Source organism: Triturus cristatus, chromosome 6 (assembly GCF_964204655.1).
Source record: "Triturus cristatus chromosome 6, aTriCri1.1, whole genome shotgun sequence".
Lineage (NCBI taxonomy): Eukaryota > Metazoa > Chordata > Amphibia > Caudata > Salamandridae > Triturus > Triturus cristatus.
This window is the reverse complement of record NC_140589.1, coordinates 190,802,530-190,824,088: the sequence shown is the minus strand read 5'-3', so window position 1 is coordinate 190,824,088 and position 21,559 is coordinate 190,802,530. Positions and strand designations below refer to the sequence as shown.

Here is a 21,559-nt window from a genome sequence, read left to right as displayed (position 1 = left end):
GAGAGGTACAGCTAGCTATTGCAAATACAGATGTGAGTAAACAGGCATTTTTATATTTACCTTTGTGAAGGAGAAACACATTCTCTTTTTCTTTGGCAAATATAGTGATTTGTTCCATTCCTTTTAACTTGTCATATAAAACCCCAATTGCCCCTTTTTACAAAATACATTCTAATTAAAAGAACGAGTTGCGGCTGTCTTTTTAAATATGATGAAATTATTATGTAGAAACCAAAGCAAATCAGTGTTATTTGTAACAGAAAAAAGCAGGTGATAATGACTCACGGTCTCACTAATGATATCCCAGTTCTCACCACCAAATTTGAGAGGCCCACTTTGAATATTCCTATTGTAGTCTTCGGAGAACAAGGCCATTGCAACCTGCACACAGGTGCATTGAATTCTTGCACCCCCCCTCTTCCCCCTCCCCACCCCGTTTAACAGGAAGCTCAGGTTCAGCAAGAGTGCGCTAAGCTCCACGGTCAGTTCTTCTCACGCTAGAATGCTATATTTCACAGACCGTAAATCTCTCTTGCAGGATGTGTCAGAAGTTCACTTGGAAAACCTGCATTCATCAGATGCGATGGAGCTCTCTGGCGCGGATAACATCTGTTCTGCATCGCCAGCCCCCTGTCTCCTGACATCAGGAGCGAGACATTTCCCTTCACTCTCATACAGACTACAGAGTAACAATGCAGATTCTTGACATTCACACACATGCGCAGAACGTACTTTAAACACCCGGCATTGACATGTCGTGCAGTGACGTCTAGTTTAGAGCAGCGGCACAATGTCAATTGTCACCCCCTGTCGGTCAGCTTAAAATTCAGTCAGAAATGTGTTAAAACATATTTCTTTAACTTTCACTGACCGAAAATTGAGTGTTCTTTGGTTTTGGAGTGAGGCTGCTTACTGATACAGATCCATACGCGTTGCCATGACGACTGGAGGAGCTGGAGATGTAGGTGAAGGCAGGGAAGAGTTGACCGATACCCCACTACCGTGCAAGAAACCCCCAGGTACTGTGGGTTCTGCTCCTGTGGTGAGTGGGTAGCACAAGTTAATTGGTAGGGTTCCCCAACTGCACCTGCTGCTAAAATGAATGTGGTCTCAGTGCTTACTTTGTAAACAAGCATTTGCAATGCAGCAGATCTCACATTTGTGAGAGTTACAGCTATTGGCGTTGTAACTGGCAATGTGTTTTTTTATGCAGTTTGGTGTGGAGTGGATGTATGTGGTATGAAGTGGTATTGTGGGTTGGATTGGAATTGTTAGTTGTGAAATTGTGTGTGGTGCAACTATCCCAATGAAAACACAATAAGCAAGACCAGAGGGGTGGGGGTGAAGTGGTCAGCAACATGGAAAGTGGTGGGTGGGAGAGGAATTCAGCAACACGTGTAAAAAAAATAGCACTTCAATTGAAGAGCACTTTAATGAAGGCACGAGCAAATGGAGACCAATTAAATGTAATGAATCTGTGGCTTGTCCCTGTGCCAGACAAAGGAATGGAAGTGACGCATGGGCTCTGGTGGCTATTTAGGATGCAGAAAAAAAGAATGACAGAGATTCCAACAAAGTGCCAAGCAATGGCTGGGTTGAAAGCCCAATACTGTATACAATAGAGGTAAGCCCTCATCTTCTGATAAGTTAGTAATATACGCCACACTCCCAGAGCTGCCGACTTTGGAACTGAGAATCAGGTTGATTTCTAGCATATGCTGAATATACTGTGATTGTGGGAAAATCACTTAATCTCTTTGGGCTCACTCAATGATTATCCTCTTTACGGTGATAAAACCAGTACAGTTGAGAGTAGTAATAATAGCATGTGCTATTAAACATGCAGAGTGTCGAAATAGCTTTTAGTGAGCTGCTATTTACAAGGAGATAAAAGATCCCCGATCTTGAACCAGTATTTTGCTGTAAATGTGTGCTCTAAGCAAACACGTTTAAAGCTTAAGCGTTACCTGCTAATCTACCTTTCCGTATATAAAAGTGAATGATTAGCGTATTAATATTTTGTCCACAGCCTGGCGCCCAGGGCCGGTATACGAAATGGGGAAGTTGTCGGTCTGGTTTGATATGTTGCCTTGTGTAATGTAAAAAAAAACGAATAGAGGTGGGGACTGACGCCGGTGTGAGGTTTGGAATGCAAAGTAAAAGCTCCAGAAACTAAGCAGCCAAAAGTGTGAGAGTAGCTGGCGCACTGTGTGAATCTTGCAGGTGAGTGCTGTTTTGGCCTAATTGTGGTGCGCGGAGTGTTTAAAAAGATGGCAGACAACCTGGGCAAGCAGTGGTGGCAGCAGGAGGCAATGGCGAGGAAGCATAAGGTATTGGAAAAATGTTGTGGTGCGAGGCATGTGCATGCAGTCAAGCATTTTCTGTAAAAGTCAGACTTTTCTCCCTGAGGATAGTAGCCAGAAGATTGCGTTTACTTAACGAATGGCTAGTAAATAGATACTGCTTTCAAGAACGCAGCGAACAGAAATAAAAACATTATGTGAATTTGAAGATAGGCAGTATTTACCTACTTTCATGTTGTACTTTACTTACTAGATAAACCATTTGCTTAACTATGAATTGGGTGGCAAGTTAGAATAAGGTCCAATTTCCATTGTGCAATGAACTAGGCGAGAACTAAAAATGAATACGTAAAGCGCTCCGATACCTTCGGGTCGAGTTCGCACTATATAAAACTGCAACCCTCAAAAAAGTGTGCTCACAAGTTACAATAAATTACGTAAATGGCGTGGATCTGTGTTTACTCTGGCGTAGTAGCAGTCGCTATGTATTCCTGTCCATTCTCTAATCCATCCATTCTTTCATCCACTCCTAACATGCTCCATTTTTTGCAGCGTAATACTTCTGGCAGGCACTGTACTTTTTATGATGAAATGATAGAATCTGTTAACTGCTGCACCACCTAGAACCGCTTAAATTTGCATGGTGCGCAACAAAAGTTCATACCATAAAGTAAAAGGCTGAATGTAAAAACAAAGGCATTCATCCTTGAGCCGGAACGAGCCCCGCTCCCTCTCCCCGATCATCAACACTACAGATACAGGAACTGTGTGTTCAGGGTTATGATGTTAGACGTAAGGCTGTGATGACGCAGGGAGTAATTCTCCCATCTCCCCCTCCTACCTATATCCATCCAGGCTTCTCGTTCGCAGCCTCAGCAGCATTTTTCTTCCTTTACTATAACTCTGTGTCTGTCTATTCTTAGCTGCTACAGAGCCTAGGTGCCCTAGAGCTTGTACAGGGCGCTATGCAGGGCTACAACAGAACGTTAGTGCCGTAAACAGACGCTGCTCGCATGACAGGGACTCACCTGTTCCCTGCTTTAAGGCACCTCGAGGCTTCTCCGCGTTAGCAGGATCTGTCTGCCTGCTCCTCTCCCACAGCCCCAGCATTATAAACCACACCCAGGGCGCACCATCTACTGCCTCACGAGCCCACGAGGCACAAGCCCAGAACTGAAAGTGAATGAAAGTTTCTGTTCCTACAACACGGCCATTTCCGGGAATTCTCTGGTCCCGAGGTGGTAGGTGGGGTGGGCTGCAATATTCACTGCAGTCCTGCCCTAGCAGGAGAGAAACCTCATCAGCAGCACCTCCCGCGAGGAGATATTTTATAGGACTGGCAGCGACAGCTTCAGCGAAGGAGGGTCTTATGTGATAGATTCTTCAGACATCATTGCCAAAACCAACAGGTGTGGCCCTGGCAAGCTAAAGCAATGGGTCATTTATTTTAATTTTATAATTGCAGTCATGTGCCAAAACACTTCAATAAATAAACACAGTTCAGACAAGCGGCAGTGAAAGCGATCGCTATTGCAAAACACTGAAACTCCCGAGTGGTGCACGCGCCACAGCAAGCCATGTGGTTTCAATAATCGCGCTCGTGTCTGGGCACGATAATTGAAACCACATGGCAGCGGTGCGGGTAACAGCCACCAATAGGCCATGGGCGGAGCAATGCGGCCGCCTTTGGTCAATTGTGTGCTGTCTTTAATAAAAAGACGTACGCAAAGGCCAATAGCGTGGCCCAAAAGGAAAAGCACACGCACGAGCGTGTGCGATTCCTAGGTCGATTTTCAAACCCCATACAAGAAGTCTCTCGCTGCACGAGCAGTGGTCCGCACTGCAACGCTAGGCGCGAGACCTAAAAATAAGTGCCAGGGCCCTTGTCAGAAAGCCACTGAAGCTCGCACCACACATTGTCCCAGTCATCACTGCCAATGACAGTAGCGACACAATTGCTAACCATCACACTTCTACAAGTGTGACAGTTCAGACCATTCTAGGCCCCCAAAGCTATAAGAATGGCGTGGGCGGTAGGTATTTGTCATTTCTAATGTATATTGTATTGATAAACAACTGTTGTTGTGCTCATCTATAAATTAGAAAAATAGTGCCACCATGTGACAGACTGTCATAAGCATCAGTGTTGAAATTTAAGTGCATGTGCCGAGCACTGAAGTCACTGGCTCAAATTAAGCACTGTGTGCTCTGTACAAACTCTGCCATTAGGTTTGTAATGTGTGATATTGGTATCACAGTTTTTAACTGCTGTCACCGCAGCAGTTTTCCCTACCCCTCCATCCACCATGTCCTGCTCCATGAAGTCCATGTGAGTGACGTCTTTATTTATCAATTGACGCAGGGAATTACGCAATCCTTGTCCTTAACTGTAAATGTACGAGTGAAGGTTTGCGCAGTGCTACTTTTTGTTCAGGGCAGTAAAACGTTTAGGCAATGAAGTCCCGCCTTCCAAGTCGCTTCAGAAGCGATCACTACACAAAAGAAGCACTGGAAAATCAAATAGCCCTGGCGTTGGCTGCAGCCTATTGATGCTGACAATACTTTTTAATGAAAACATTGTTGCAAAAATATTTTTAAAATTGGCTGCTCATACACGCATGTGTGTGCATGCACAGGAGGTGCACACTTGGACAACTTTAGTGAATTGCATTTAGTCATGCGAAAATATCTGTACATATATTTTCAAATGAGAGCTCTGATAACACACCTGCAAACTGGTTTTTTCCGCATTGAATCATTTTTGCCATTAGAGAAGTGGTTGAAGGAGGCTGACCCTCTTCCCCATAGAGTATACTGTAAAGCCCCTATAACTGCAGTATACATATAATTTTTGTAAAATTAAAAGGTCTTGGCAAACGCCAGACCTAAACAATCTTACTCGGAAGCCACATATGCTGTCCATCTCTCTGACATGGTAGACCAGCTCTCAACCTTGCAGTTCCATCCTTGGTGGTTTTATCTCCAGCATGGACAGGCATCTCCTGACTATACTTGCTCTATTCCCAGCTTACTTCCGGCAGTGTCCAGGAGGAGGGTCCAGGCTGAATCTGTCATGCATAATGTTTTCGCTCATATGATTGATATCCCACCCAGATACATCATGATCTAGTTCATTTCGTTTATAGCTGTAGTTTACATTGGGTCACCTATGCTACCATTTTCCAAACATAAATTCAATTACTTTGATGTCTGAAAATAACTGCACAATATGTACTATTATATATTTATAATTGTATGCATTTTATGCACACACTCAAGAACTGGGGTGCTTTATAGAATACTAAATCGAAACATAGCATTAACAAAAAGAGACAGAAGAAAATAAATAAGAAACTAACTATGGAAAAAAAATACAATACAAAGGAAATTAAGAAAACAGGATTTTCAATTCTAAATAAGCAATTAGGTAGTTATAAAATAGCTCAATTGATCATAGGAAGAGCTTTTCCAAAAAGAAAAAAAAATACATAGGGGCAGATTTACAAGCCCCTTGCGCCACTTTTGCGTCACTTTTAACATGGGAAAAGTGACACAAAAGTGGCGCAAGGGGCTTGTGAATCTGCCCCATAGCTTTTACCCAATGGTGGAGAGACAAATCTCAGAAGGCATGTATTTTCATTACTGTAGATCAGTCACAAAAACACATAGGTCCCGATGTACTAAAAAACTGGTTACAAAAAAGGGGTCATAGATTGCACACCAAATTTTCCGACCAGTCTTTAATTATGCGATATGGCCTGTGTGCTGGTTGCTTTGCAAAATCTCCAGATATAGTCGGTCTCAGAAACACTTACCTAATCAATATTAATTAGGCAGGTAGCTGGGCGCGACCCCTATTGATTGGTTGCAAACACAGGGAGGGGGGCCTACAGGAAAAAGCAGACTATCATCCCTGCGTTTGGATTACCAGATTGGATGTTTTTAAGGAGCTTGTGTTCATTATAGGAGCTGGTAATGCTTTAAAAAAAATTCCAGTTAAACAAAACAATTCACAAAGGGGGAGTGGACCGACGTTTTGCAATCGCAATTTAAATGCGATATACTTTTATTAGAGAAATAAAAATAATAAAAAAAACAAAATGAAAAAAATGAAATAAAATAAAAAAATGAGTTTAAAAAATAAACCAAACTCATAACATTGTGCCCATTGGTTATGCCATTAGTACTCCAATTTAAAATACTAGAATAGTAAGGGCAGCCTCTTTTGACGCTTCAGTCACTAGATCACTTTCATTAGCCCAAAGACCCAGTAGCCTGTCTACGAATCTCAAATTGCCTCAGTCTTAGGGAGTGCTGTGTAGCTGGCTCAACACATGCAGTGGTGTATTTGGCAATTTCCTATAGTGGACAGTGGAATTGTTTCAAGGACCACAATGCCCATTTGTTATTTAAATACCGTAGCTAAATGACATTTTTGCATTAAATATATAATCCTGCTCTGCACAAATGGGCATAAAAGTAATGTTATGTTTTGTTAAAAGATTTGTAACCGCATGGCTGTCCTGGCAAAAGGATGTCCCAGCGCTAATTGCAGAAAGGAGAGGGTGGATGCATGAAAGGGATGCTAGAAAAAAAAGTTGGTGGACCCATTTGTTTTTCCACAGTTTCAACCTTTTAACTCTGCTGGAAGAGAATGGCCATGTGATATCCTCCAGATACCCTCTCACATGGAAGTACATGGGATTACCTTTAGTAATCCCAGTAAAGACAAACTGGGATTCAACCAGCGGAAAGATGGTTTATTTGATAGGGTGTCTGACCTGTCACCAGCAGCTATGTAATGCTAATTCATGAAAGGAAACTGCTCATGACAGCTACCCTCATGCAAATGACGCCTACTCAACAGGTGTTGAGTAGCGATGAGGAGAGGCACAGGCCGACAGCAGAAATTTATTGGGAAGTCTACACAAGCTGATCCTAACCTGGGGCCTGCATAGACTTGGCAGTCTGCGATACCTACTTAGGGATGCTGCGACTGTTTAGAAAACTGAATAATATTATTTCGGTATTCACAGAAGTTAGGAGTCCTAACTTTAGGACTCCTAAATGCCTTCTGTGAATACCGAAAGTCTTAAAGCTAGGAGTTTTCTCAGTTTAGGAGTCCTAAAGTTAGGAATCCTAACTTTACTACTCCTAAACTGAGAAAAATCCTAATTTTAAGACTTTCGGTATTCACAGAAGGCATTTAGAAGTCCTAACTTTACGACTCCTAAACTGAGAAAAATCCTAACTTTAAGACTTTCGGTATTCACAGAAGGCATTTAGGAGTCTTAAAGTTAGGACTCCTAACTTCTGTGAATACCGAAATGAGTAAGTGCCTTCTGTGAATACCGAAATGAGTAAGTGCCTTCTGTGAATACCAAAATGGTAGTAAGTTTAGGATTTTGTCTTAAGTTAGTTCTGTGAATCGGGCCCCTAGATTCTACCATTTCACTTTTAGAAATAAAACTAAATTTGGAAAGTCCCAACCACTCCTTTAAAATTACATCTTCGATGTTCACATTATTTTTGGTTGTGAATTAAGTAAAATAATTCGCAATATGTGTATGCATTTGATATATGCTTTTTTCTACATTTTTGTGTATTATTTTGTGGTTTAAATTGTAAAAATTGCTAATGCAGGCCCCCCATCCTGCAATAGTGATTAACCGAGAGTCCACATCAGTCAAAAGGTTAAGAACCATTGGTCTATACTACCAAATGCTAGATGCAGATATCAGACAACCCATTTTGTGCAGTGATTGCCTTCACATGACATAATTTGCCTATCAATAAAATAAAGCTTACTTTCCTAGATATGCTGGAGCAAACATTATTAATGCATTGCATTCAAATGATTCCTTAAATCTTACAAATATAAATTAGGTGACACTTTCAAACTTGCAAACATAATTTCAGAACCAATATATTTACCATTTTCAAAATGTTCTCCACAGGTATCGTCGCTGGTCTTCCATTCGAGCTTACTACATGAACTTCTGATCTTTCAATGATTTTATTGTGTGAAATTGATGAACGTGAGGCCACATCATTCTGTCAAAATAAAGATATGCTTATAGCTTTTTTGTATAGTTACAAAACATTGATGCCTATCTGCTTTAACACACCAATATTAACATTAATAATAACTTTTTTTTTTTCATAGTGCTTCATGGGACATTTTCGAAGCTTTTTCTAAGGCCCTTGACAAAACAGATGCCATCATCACCCAATGTATTGGTGGAATTTATCCACCTCCAAGCGAGTAAAGACTATGGTGACCTTCCCGGGGTTTGACCTCTATAGATTACCACATATGTCAGAGAAAGGCATTCCACTCGTTGCTTGCCTAAGCTATTCCAAGACTTATAAATTACATTTCCAGAGAACAGGGTCTCCGAACCCCCCCCCCCCGCCCCAAGTTTTATTTTAATGTATTGGGGTAATTCTTTGCAGAGGGGCAAGCAAGACCATAGTTGAGCTTCTGGTTTATTAATTCTAAGTGACACAAAGTAAAAGGTACATTTTTATTCCATTCTCAAATCTGTTACTATAGTAAAGGCTGCTAAAGGTCTGGGTGAAAGTATCATAAAGTGTTGTAGAACTTTGTACCAAAAGCAGCCCAGGTAAAAACGCTCCATTGGATATCATGGTTAAGTCAACCTAAAAGCAGGCGTGAGGAAAGTAGCGATAACCGCGGTTAGCGCTACTTTTCTGATCGCTATGCTTGTTATCGTGCCCATTGATAATTGGAGAAATGTCGGTTAGTGACATTTCTCCAGTTATTTTGGGACGGAACGCCCACTTTGCATCTCATTAGAGATGCAAAGCTGGGTGTTGTTGTGACGGGTGCTAAGTCAGCAAAACACGCGATAGCGTGTCTTTGCTGATACGGCGATGAAATTATCGCCGCTTTTCGCCCGAAAACGGATGCAAAAGCCGCGATGATTTCATATCGCCGCCTTGATGATATGCCCGTCGTGGTTAACAGATTGGTCGGATTCATTGTTCAGGTCAATCGATTTTCAAACTTCCATTATTAAGGCTGTTTCCCACCATAAACACAGTATGAGTTAATAATTTACTATCGCCGCCTTGTAGATATGCCCCACGGAGTTGTGTTTTTCACTATTGCACCAAAGCAGGAGTTTACAAAAATATTTTTTAGGAAAGATCCACGTCTGTCATTTAAAATTACTGAAATTATTCTGATGTCAGGTTAGTCTGGTCTCCAGTGATTTTATAGGTGTTGGAGCCAAACCCAGATTGTTACAAAGCATGTCTAAATTATCGCCGCTTTTGCTTTGATAATTTTATCGCCTAATTAGCAAGGTCACGTTAACGCGTGAAACCTTGTATTAGCACACTAATTCTTAACGCCCAGCTTTGTATCTCTAATGAGATGCAAAGTGGGCGTTCCTGACCTGACATGACAGGAGAAATGTTGCTAAGCGACATTTCTCCTATCATCAAGCCCCACGCTATGAAGCATAGCGGCAAGAAAAGTAGCGATAACCCCTGTTATCGCTACTTTCCTTACGCCTGCTTCAGGACTGACTTAGCCATGATATCCTATGGAAGGTGGATATCATGGCTAAATTTGTGATGCCCTATCAACAAGCTAACGCCACATTTCGTGAGATTATCGCTGGGTTTCTAGCGATAATCTCACGTTAGGCAGTTAGCGCTAGGATTTTTATCGTTAATGAGATAAGCGTTGCTAATAGCACGCTATCTCAGCGATAAAAAGCCACGTTAGCCGGCGATAATTATCCTAGCGCTAAGTGCGCTTAGCGATAATTATCGCCGGTTGTTGCTGATATGCCCCCGTGTTCTTTGAAAGTTCTCTTCAGCAGAATTCGACCTAATTGTTCAGATTGTCACGGCGCAGAATAATGGGTATTCACATTGATAGTTCCCTCACCACTGTCTTTGAGGAGAAAACAATATCTCATGGCTGTCAGTCCCACTCTGCCTAAACAAGGGGAGTGACGCCGGAAATGGAGGCCAAATGTCCCACACAAGAGGGAAGGGGTAGGCAGGTTGCACTGTGGGAGAAGTAGACCATTTCAATGATGCCCTTTCCATGCTTGATGAATCAATCCCAAAGCGACAATGCTGCATTTTACAGACACGTTTTAGCGTTTACAATTTGACACCATTTTGGACACTCCGAGTCTTGTACTTGGTGATATTATTTAGTGCATGTGGGAGAGTTGGGTGAACCCCACTTTCCTTTCTGTTGTTACTTTCCTCCCCCTGCCGTTGTATTAGGGCCGGACTATGATTCTTCAAGGGTATTTTCAACAGACCAGCCTGGTGCTTTGAGATGACGGGTAAGAAGGAGGCCTCGAGTTCAGCCCTTCAGACTTGGAACATGAGCTCAGCTGTGCAGAGTTGCTTGCGAGGGCCACTGTTTATTTACTTGCTAAGTAGAAGGAAGAGCTGCACACCTCCACCACTCCAGTACATTGCCTATAGAGACTGCACCCGACGCTAATACAGAGAAATGTGAACGTCTGCATTGAATCGGTAATAAACCAGGGACGGGTCCCAAATTTCATAAAGCATCTGGCCCATCTGACATTATGCCTACTGAGGTGACGGAAAGCCTACCTCTGCTCTGTCCTATTGCAGCAGCTCCGATCAAAGCTCAGCCGATAGTCGTTTCCGGCTTCGCCAAACAAAATTAAAGGAGGGTGTCTTAAAAGCAAGAAGATTCTTAAAGGGGCAGTGCTTGCATGGGCCCATTAGACCATTGGGAAGCTGTCTTTTCTCACATGAGGTTACAAAGGTGAAGACAGTGGGGGCCCGTTTCCAAGCAGCGCCGGGAGGAAGGTGGTGGGAGGGACGGGGGCTGGTGCAAGCGAGAGAATGCACACACATGCACTCTCAGGAATGTATGTTGTTACAGCGCATTCCGTTGCTACGCATGCCTTTACCACGCATGCGTTACAACGGAATGATATTTCCACGGATAACCTTTACCACGAATATTCCTTTACCACGCATAGTTTTACAACGATTTTCGTTGTAAATTGATGCATGGTAATGGCATACTCTTGGTAAAGGTTATACCCCTCCCCTGTACCCTTATGTGATCCCTCTTCCCCCAATACTTATTATAATTACCCCTGCCTGTTACCCTCAATCCATATATATATTTTTAAAATGTATATTCCCCTTACCTCTTCACGTCGTCGCCTCGTTCTTCCTTGTTGACATTGTACTTCTTAAAGTGGAAGCGTCATTCCCTTTCACCTAAATCGACGACGATTTCCTCCACTTCCCGACGATACTTCAGGTTCTTTTTTTTGGGGGGGGGGGGAGACCCCCCACAAGTCCCCTTTTTTTTCCTCACTTTTTATTTTTTATATTTGGGTGGAGACCCTTCCTTGCACCCTTTTTTCTAATTTTCGCCTTTAACTCACGTCTTCGCCGAAAACTAAAAAAGGACTGAATGGGACAAGGAAGAAGACGTTCCAGTCCAGCTTGCGTGGTAAAGACGTTCGTGGAAAGAATACACGTTGTAACGACGTTTATGTGGTAAGTGTACCGTTGTAAACGTAACGCGTAGAAAAGCCTTTGTGGTAAAGGATGTTTCCCCAATCTCAGTGCATGCTCTAAAGAAATGATAAAACAAAACGAAAAAGCAAAAAGAGGCGAAGCCTTATGAAAAAATACTTCCGCCAAAGCGGGTGTTAACAGTATTTTGGCTATGGGAAATGGATAGGAGAAGCAGACGAGGAAAAAACATTGGTAAAGGCAGAAAAATATGCTACAACCAATAGAAATTGAGATACATCAAGTGGCAAGCACAGGAACCAATGAAAAGCCAGGAAAGAGAGGGGGCCCATTTTAAGTTTATGCTAAAAACAATAGATTTCACAAGGACACCGCAAGTGCTCGGCAGGTGAAACCTAAAAAGGTCTCAAGATGTCAGGAGTGAGTAGGTCCAGTGCTTTTTTAAATTTGCATTCTGGGGCTTGTAGGCCTGTATGTATATTGGAGATAAATTAAAAATACAAGTACAATAACACAATCATACTATGAATTCATTTGCTTCTCAAACCTGATATATATTAGTTTGTAGATTTATATAGCAAGGCTTTTGACCCGTGAGGGTATCCAGGCGATGTCCATGGCTACAGTAGATAAAGTGATTTGCCCACAATCACAGGAAGTTGAGTAGATGCAAGACCTGAGCCTGGATCCCCAGCTCCCGAGTCGGCAGCTCTGACCGCTGCACCACTTCCCCTCACCCTTAGAACACCATAAGATCTCAGCCACTGTTGTTTGTGACAAGGCCAGATTGACCATGTCTGCCAGCTGATTACTGGAAGACATGCTCAGAAGAGGGCTCTTTTAGAATGTTAAACTCACCAATTATTATTGTCTTATTTGATGTGACAATGTAGGGTCAATAAAAGCACTAAAATAAACAGAAAATTCTGAATGTGCACCCAGCGGGCTATGACTAAAAAGTAAATGTTCCCACATCGTTAAATCTCATGCCATCCTTGTTACATCAAGCACTGTGGATGTATCGAACTGGCATTTGTGTTAAATTGTTTGCAGTAATCCATTTAATGCTGGCAAGATGGTTCAGTTAGGTAAGTACTATATGGTATCTACTGTGAGCAGGAAGTAATGAGCCCAATTTCCTGAACATAATCTGGTTAGGTTGAAAAAACACATTGCTAATGGAATCTGTGTTCAACCCCTATTAGCTATAGCAGAAGCAGCTGCCAATCCCAAGTGATGTGCATGTTAATTTCAAGCTATACTAACAATTCTTAAACCAAGAAAACAACACAAGAAAAGTCCCATTCCAATTTAGAAGGTATGCCCCCTGAACATAAAATCTAGAATATTAAGGTATACAAATGTCAAGGGCAGAATATCAAATCAAAATATCGAAAGGTAAGTAAGAATAGATTTTAAGTATCTAGCTCCACATCTATGTACCCTGACAATATACATTTCGTCAAGGTGGGGTTAGGAATGGTACATCTACACTTCCTCTATATGCACTTATCTTTCTAAATTATGGTCTTTGATAATTTATCCATGATATTCTTGTAATATGTCATCAATAGCCTTGATATTCAGTTGTACTCTCAATTTGGAAACCCAGTGCAAAAACAGAATAATATCATTAAAATATGTTAAAAAAATCGGCAGTACATTTTTTAAAATATTAACATTAAAAGCACCTAGAAAAAGTAAAGCGTCATTAAAAAAACAGCAGTTTTTGTTGAATGGGACCTAGGTGCAATTTCAGTGCGACCGTAAAGGAGTGACATTGGATGTATCAAGAGGGTCACTCGAGTAGGGAAACAACCATTACAATGCAGTCATTACAAAGCAGACATTACAACGCATGTCACTACAACGTATGCCATTACAACGCATGTCACTAAAACGCATGTGTTTACAAAGCATTATAAGGTAAGTAATGGGGAATAGTAATTGTTATCCTTACACTATCCAACACTTTCCCTACTGTTGCACTCATTGGAGTGGGAATAGTAATTTTTACCCCTACGCTATCCAACACTTACCCTACTGTTGCCCTAAAAATATTATGCGTTGTAATGGTATGCGTTGTAATAGAATGTGTTGTAAATGTAGTTTCTAAAAATGCATTGTGATGGCATGCGTTGTAAAATCATGCGTTGTAACGGATGTTGCGACGTAAAAACCGTGTTGTAAAGGCATGCGTTGCAAATATTTGTGCTGTAACATGTCCTATTCCTCCTGTCAAAGATTTTATTTTTAGAATTAGGACGTTATTTAGATCTTGGTGGACGGGTTGCTCTATCACACCGGTGACGGATTTCCCATCCGTCGAAATATAAATCCTAGTATATTCTATGGGATTTATATTTCAGCAGATGGGATATCCATCACTGGTGTAATGGATTAACCCAGGTTTCCAAGATCAAAATCAAGCCCTTGGTCTCCAACTACTGCAAAAGATCAATTTGGTCAGTCCTGCAGCCCCTACCCCTTCAAAGGAAGACTCCTGGGCAACATGTCTTTTTTCCAGCAATGTCTCTAGCAAAGTCCAATTCTCTGTAACAGCTTTGCCCACTTGGAGTCATGAGTCCTTATGTTTTTTTGGTGCCCTCGAAAATAGTAAACAGGAGGCAACGATTTGATCTATTTGATGCTTGAAGAGCTGTTACAGTTCCTGGGGTGTGAGGAGGAGTCCTTGAGAGTCTGAAAGAGTCCTTTCTTTTCAGCAGGAGTCAGAAGTCATCTTTCTTCTAGCAGGGCCTTTTTCCTCAAGTGGAGTCTTCCCAGGCCCAGCAATGTTCTGAGCAGTGGTAGTTGAGGTGCCATAGTTATCCTGCCCTTTATCCAGTGATTAGAGATATTCTATACCCTATTCCAGGCTATTTTTTTGCATTCCTCCCAACTCCTTTTGCAGAACTTCATCATTAACGTACTGTAAAGTTAGTCAGGACATCCTGTTTCAATATGGCTGACCTCTCCTGCCACCAAGCAGTCCTGTCTCCAGCTCATTGTCCACTGTCCTATTTATTTGACCTTGCCTCCTTCCTGGCAGGTGCCATACTGGTTCTCTCTCCTGCTGTGACTGGAGCCAGGTTGTCTAGTAGACATTAAGAACGAAGAGGAAAAGTCCTGCATGGCTTCCATAGACCACTTTCCCATTGGAACGTTTGTAAAAACCATATGAGGCAATAGGCATTGGTCAGGGAGCCTCTGCCAACTCTCCCAGAAACTGTTTCAAACAGAAAACTTTAGATAAAAGTAGCCCATTTCCTTTAAGGAATATGGACCACTTAAAAAAAAATACTTCATTTGAAATAATCACAGTATTTTGTTCTGCTGACTGTCACACTGTGCAACCCACTTAATAAATATTGATTAGGTAAGTTGGATTGTGATTTAACATTATTGCTTATTTTATGAAATGACCTATTAGTACATAGGTCAGTTAATAAAATATACTTCTGGTTGCCAATAGACTTGTAAAACATTGTGCTTTCTTTTGCGACCATTACTTTAGTACACCTGGCCTTTAATCCAATCTATGCCAGTTTATGGAAACATGCAGCAAAGCTTACAGAGTGAAGTAGCTTTTGCCTATTATTTCACAGTGAGAGGACACTTACCCCAATAACCCTATATGTCCTTTGCCCTATTTTTCTGATATCACCCTACCTGTGGGCTTCTAAGGTGCACTTTCGAAGTAACATGGGATATAAAATAGTCTTTTTTTACATGACAAAAACATTTTCCATGCCATGTGCCTCTGCAGTGCATTTAAACTGTAGCCCAGGCAGAGCACAGTGGTGCCCCTGGAAGGGACGTATTTATTCCATATATGGGGTGGTGTAAATAGACACTGCAGCCAACATATGACCCTTAACTCCCATCTCATAAGTACATTTTCTTTGTAATCTTATATGGTCTTGCAGGACAACTAGATAAACTAGTTAATTGGAGCCAGTCACTAATATCTTTTTAGGGTCATAACACACACATTGTGACATTATATAACAGTTTCACTGTGCACAGAATAATAATGGCAGAAAAAGTAGGGTTCAGAAAATGCTGAAAAGCCCATCTTGACCATGCAGAAATGGTGAACTTAATACATATGATTGTCGTAGATTTCTAAATCAATAATGATAATAAATTCCTGAGTATTTGTAAAAATCTATTCAAAGTATACATTTTTTATATCAAATTTGCACCTACAATCAAGACTTTCAAACTTTAAATTTTAGGTTTTCTAGGTTGCGTTCTGCAGAGGTTAATCTCCAATCAAATGTATGATGTTTGGCTTCGAACACATGGTTATTGTACTTTTTCTCTCATCCCTCAAGTAAGGTTTGCTAGTGTGGGGTATTAGCATTTCATTTCTACTACTGTCACAGTTCTCATTTTGAGGGTAAGTTGTTTAGAGAACCACCATCCTAAGCAATTTGCCTGTGTCATTTCAGTGTTGTGGTATAATTTAATTTATTAGCAGAGATTCATGGTGTAGATTTTGGTTGGTCATGTTGTTTACAACGTTATTGTTCTTTTGGCAATGGATGAGGCTATGTTAGTTGATAGGTGTTGGAAATTGGGTTACTGGTTGGGGGGAGGGTGAAACCATACTCAAGCAAGAACCCCAAATTAACCTGTACTTAACCCTCTGGTAGAATGGCACAAAAGCAATCAGGCTGAACTTAGATGTAATGGGTAAAGTATTCATGCTGCACTTCAAACAGTAATACAGTGAAAACACGACACATAAAAATTTCAAGGCTTGAGGAAGAAGTCCCAGGTTTGCAAATATTTTTAAAAACTATACTTTTATAGACCATACTCCCAGAAGGAATAAATTTGACCTGCAGCAAAGAGATCGCCAATTTTACATATCCCTGTTTTCTCCCAAGCAAACAGTGGCAATAATGGAAAACCAGAGGAAACGGGGGGAGCTCTAAAGCTGTGTATGAAGTAAATTTAGAAAATAGAGTAAAATATAAAATGAAAAAAAATCAATCAGTCGAAACCAGAGATATGCAGTGTAAATATTTCAGGAATGTAAAGTACCTGTTGGACTTGGCCTTTGCAGGGTCATCCCTGAACTTTTTGCCTTCCTCTTGGTTTCTTTTATTACCTGGTGTTGGTGGTTTTCGGACTCTGGGCATTTTGTCACTGCTGTGCAGTGTAAAGTGATGGGCTCTCTATGGTAAACTTGATAAGATTGGTCTACACTTGTTGGTTATGGTGTATTTAATTTACCTATCAGTCCCCAGTAAAGTGGTATCTCATATCCGGGGCCAGTAAATTAAATGCTACTGGTGGGCTTGCAGCGCTGCTTGCGCCACCCACCAAGGTAGCCTTTTAAACCGGTCTCAGGTCTCTGCCATTGCGTCGAAGAGGCAGCTGGAGTCGACGGAGATATTGCTCCATGATCCACAGCGCGCCGGAACGCAGGCGGGGCTGAACCTGGTTGTGGTCAGTACTACGTTGGTTGGAGAAGCAGGCGGAAGTCAGGACGAGACATGCCTGACTGTAGCCTGGACCACGTGCCAGGAAGTGAGCAGGGGAGGAGGACACCCGGCTCCCTCCCTGTGCGGCAGAAAGTGAAGCCGCAACAACTACCGGAAGGCCCAAGGGGCTCCTGTGTTGCTGAGCAGCTCCACATCCTCAGAGGGGGGAGCCAAGTGGTCTCAGACGGCGGGGCAAAGGAGACGAAGCCGACGGGGACTTCTCTCTGTGTCACGCCGCCACCGCATCGTGCCAAAGGAACCAGTGCATACCAGGAGGATGGTGGGGTGAGTGACCCTGCCGTGTTTGGTGTTGCTGCCAGAGGAGGCAGGATGGAATAGCATGTACTCCATTGAGATAGGCAGCAATCCCGCCTGATTGTAGGCCACTGCCCAGGGTGACCCATCTTTTGCGTTTAGCAGCCGGATGGAAGAGAAACCTTGATGGAGGACCCGGTCCAGCTGAAACAGATTGAAAGCACCGTGAGAATTGGTGCTGGAGTGCGGGTTCATATGACCGGCTGATTACTCAGATTACACCTCGTTGGAGGGGGATGCGGGCAACACCGGCACTACGGGGGTGATCCCCATGTGAGGCACGACACCTTTTGGGGGGTAGCCCGTGCCACAAGGTTTGGGGACATTGTTGTGCCCAACGATACCAGGCTGCCTAAGAGAGGGCCAGGAGGCAGCAGCGAAGTATATGTGATGCACTGAGGTGGTGACAATATATATCATACTGTGCAGTTTTATCCCCAAAGTGGGGGAGGGCTGCTGTGTTTACAGGATTAGGCTGCTGCTGCCAGTGTTTACTATGGTGCCCTGTGGCAGATGTTTAGGCATAATGTGATGTGCTGAGAAGTGCTATGATGGTCAGTCCTCATGATTGATGCCTAATGTGTGGTGCCAAGAGCACCTTTACCAGTAGAGACTGGTTGAGTTTCTTCCTCACTACTTGTGTGTTCTAATAGTGATGACAGTAGCTCGATTGGCCCTGTAATGTATATAATCCCCTGTAAAAGTAATACCTAGTGCCAGGTGGCACAGTGTACATATGTGATTATGCTCGGATGTGTTTTATGAGTAATACAAAGGCTATTTTCTTTATATAACCTTGTGTGGAGTTTCTTTTGTGGTGTGCCTAGTGTGTCACTGCTGTGTGAGTGTGTTGCGCAAACGCGTTACACATTGCCTCTGGGAGAAACCTGACTGCTCATGCCAAGCTACCAAGGAGGTGAGCTGGGGTTATCTTCAGTGTGTAACTCCCTTGCCCTGACTAGAGTGGTGGTTTCTACCTGGCTTAGGCGCTTGCCCTAGCCAAACAGAAATCCCATTTCTAACAGTACCACTAGCTGGTCGTGCAAGACCAGGTGAAAGTCACAAGTTCAGGACAACTGCAATAGAGTGCAGGCTCGATCCAGGGACCAGGTTAGTCTCAATGAAAAAGTTACCTTCTAGACCCTGGAGCAAAATGTCTAGTTCATGGTGGAGGAGGCCGCGAGGAGCAGGGAGAGCGTCGCGGATGTAGCAAGAAGAGTAGACTGAGCATCGTGAATGGTCGTCGCTGTAACACAAGGGTTCGGTTGGACATCGCGGATCGTCATTCCTGGAGTCTCACATTGGAGGCCACCCTGGGCTGTCGATGCTGTAACATGAAGTGCAGGATTTGCATTGCCACACATCTCAGGTGTTAGCTGTGGCGCAAAGAGTTCGGTTCACCAGAGCCGAGCATTGGCTGGTGGCACGGGCGATTAGATCTTGGCGCAAAAAGGCCTGTTCAGGGTCCAAAACTTCACAATTTCTTCTTTTCTTTGGGAGAGATCTCAACTAATGCCACATCAAGGCTCAATGACCTGAGGGGCACCTTTTTGGGGTCAGGAACTCACTCCAACAGTGGCTGCATGGCTCAGGCAAGTCGGGTTGCAGGTCTAATTGCAGGTATTAGGTCAGCTAGAGAGATGTAGGGAGGCCTCTGGATCATGTTTCTCCTTATAGGTCAGAACAGGGGGTCAGTCAGCTGACCGTTGGAGTCACTTCAGCTTCGGATGAAGAGTGCAGGTCTAACCTTCCATTTCAGCAAGCAGGGCAGCAGAGCAGGGATCCAGGGATCAGCCCTCGGCTGGATCAGTTCCTTCCTGGAAAACCGCTCCCAGTCGGTTCGCATTGCTCAGTTTATAGCTCCTAAGATGAGGACTGCATGTGGAGTCCCACAGGGCTCCTCACTATCCCATTTTCTGTTTAACTTCTATCCCCTCCCACTGATTCGAGACTTGAAAGAGAGGAAAGTCTGCACATTCAACTACGCTGATGACTTCCAACTAATATTCTCCATCAGTAACTCCCCCGATTTGCGTGATTTTCAGACCACCATGCTATTCATTAGCGGGTGGATGAACAGCGATCATTTGTAACTTAATCCAGACAAGACTGAATTAGTCCTAACAGGGGGTACTCATAACCCTTGGAGCCCACACTTTTGGCCAAGGGAACTGGGCCAATCCCCCACCCCATCCGCCTCAGCTAAAAGTCTTGGGGTAACAATAAACTGTGATCTTACCATGAAGTCCCAAATTGGGTCAGTGATATCAACTTGCTTCTACCAGTTGAGGAAAGTAAGAAAGATCAGAAGATTTCTCACCCAGGAAGCCCTGACCCAGGTGGTTCTTGCCATGGTTATGTCCCATATTGATTACGCTAATTCCCTATACTTTGGCATTCCACTATACTTAACCAAACGTCTGCAACTGATACAGAACCAGGCAGCGGGACTGATTTTTCAGCAACCTAAGCAACAACATGTCACCCCCCTCATGAGGAAGCTGGAAGGAGCCCTAAATTTGTGGACAGCCTTATTCAAAGGCATTCACCCACGTGCAACCTGCGCTGGGCCCACAAGCAGCTTCGGTCAACTCCCTCCTTCAAACTGAAGCGTCTGGGTGGCGCTAGGCTTGCCGTTCTAGCTCCAAGATATTGGAATTCCCTCCCCTTTGAATTCCGATCCTGCCCAGACCTCTTGAGCTTCAGGAACCTCCTCAAGACTTGGCTATTTAGACAAGCCTACGAGTAAGTCCCCAGGGCTCCGTTATCTCTTAGAGTAGCACCATGAAGCCAATCCGGTGTACTTGCGCTTTATAAAAAATTTTAACATAACATTTAACATATCCGCAACAGGGCAGCAAGGTAGCAGTCATTCTGAAAGCAGGGCAGCACAACAGTCCTACTGTAATATCCACAGGCCTAGGAGTGTACTGAACAGTTGGGTCTGAGGGTCCATTATTTATAACTGGAGCAGTATTACAGAAAGTGCCCAGGTGCGCAATGGCATGCTTGCTCTCTTTTTGCACCACCAGTGCACTTTAGTATTACAGTAGGGGCAGCAGACACTTGTGCTGCCCCTGCTGTATAACAGATAGCCCTGGCACACATGTAGTGGCAGCACTTGCTCAAGAGGGATTTCCCTTATTTTCAAGGGGTGTGGGCTCATGCAAATGAGGAAGTCTCTTTGCCTCTGCACCCGTGCTGTATTATGGACATGGTTAAACAAATAATTATGGACATGGGCGCAAAGGCAAAGAAGCTGTCAGGAGGTGCAATAAAAGAGCAACACAAATAGGTTGCTCACTGTCAGTGTGCCCCCGATGGCAGCCCTCTGGAGGGGATGAAGGGTGACCAATGGACCCCAGATGTATCCTTTCAGGTGGGTGCAGTCACTCACAGCACCTGCCTGCAAAGAGATCTCTAATCCCACTTTACCATGCATGCGGGTCACCGCCTGCACAGTGAAACACGGAGGGGCATTGAAGCATTGTATTTCACTTGAAATCACTGCCCCCAGGGCAGCATGAGGTTGCAGCTGCCCTGGGGTCAGCACATTCACTGCAATAGGGTGCACTTTCAATGTTTGAATCCAGATCACCTGTTTAAAGGTGCGCCATGGAGCAAACAGGAAAAATGAACCCTATGTGTAAAAGGGCCCCTGGTGACCAATTTTCCAGAGAATTCCCTGTTCTTGAAGTTTCCTGCATCCCCTGTTCTGACTCCAAGCACGCTACATGAACAATGCTGAGGTAAAAAGTCCTTTGTTTGAAGGCAGGGCACAGCATATTCAGTTGCAAGTGGGCCTGTACCCACCTCCACCGCCCCACCCTGGCAGTTGCTATTCCATGCAAGGACATGTGCATCATTAAATTTTAACATATCCTATTTTTAAAAATCATGCACCTTGCCAGATGGGCAGTA

The 21,559-nt window shown here is 43.3% G+C and overlaps 1 protein-coding gene across 1 annotated transcript in view; it reads right to left on the bottom strand.

Annotated features, from left to right (window-relative positions):
- Positions 1-21,559, bottom strand: part of LOC146816616 (serotriflin-like) — a 138,148-nt gene that overhangs the window by 89,901 nt on the left and 26,688 nt on the right. Inside the window, exon 4 of the mRNA XM_085609146.1 lies at positions 8,238-8,357. Coding sequence (XP_085465272.1) covers positions 8,238-8,357 — 120 coding nt within the window. The remainder of the gene's footprint in view (positions 1-8,237; positions 8,358-21,559) is intronic.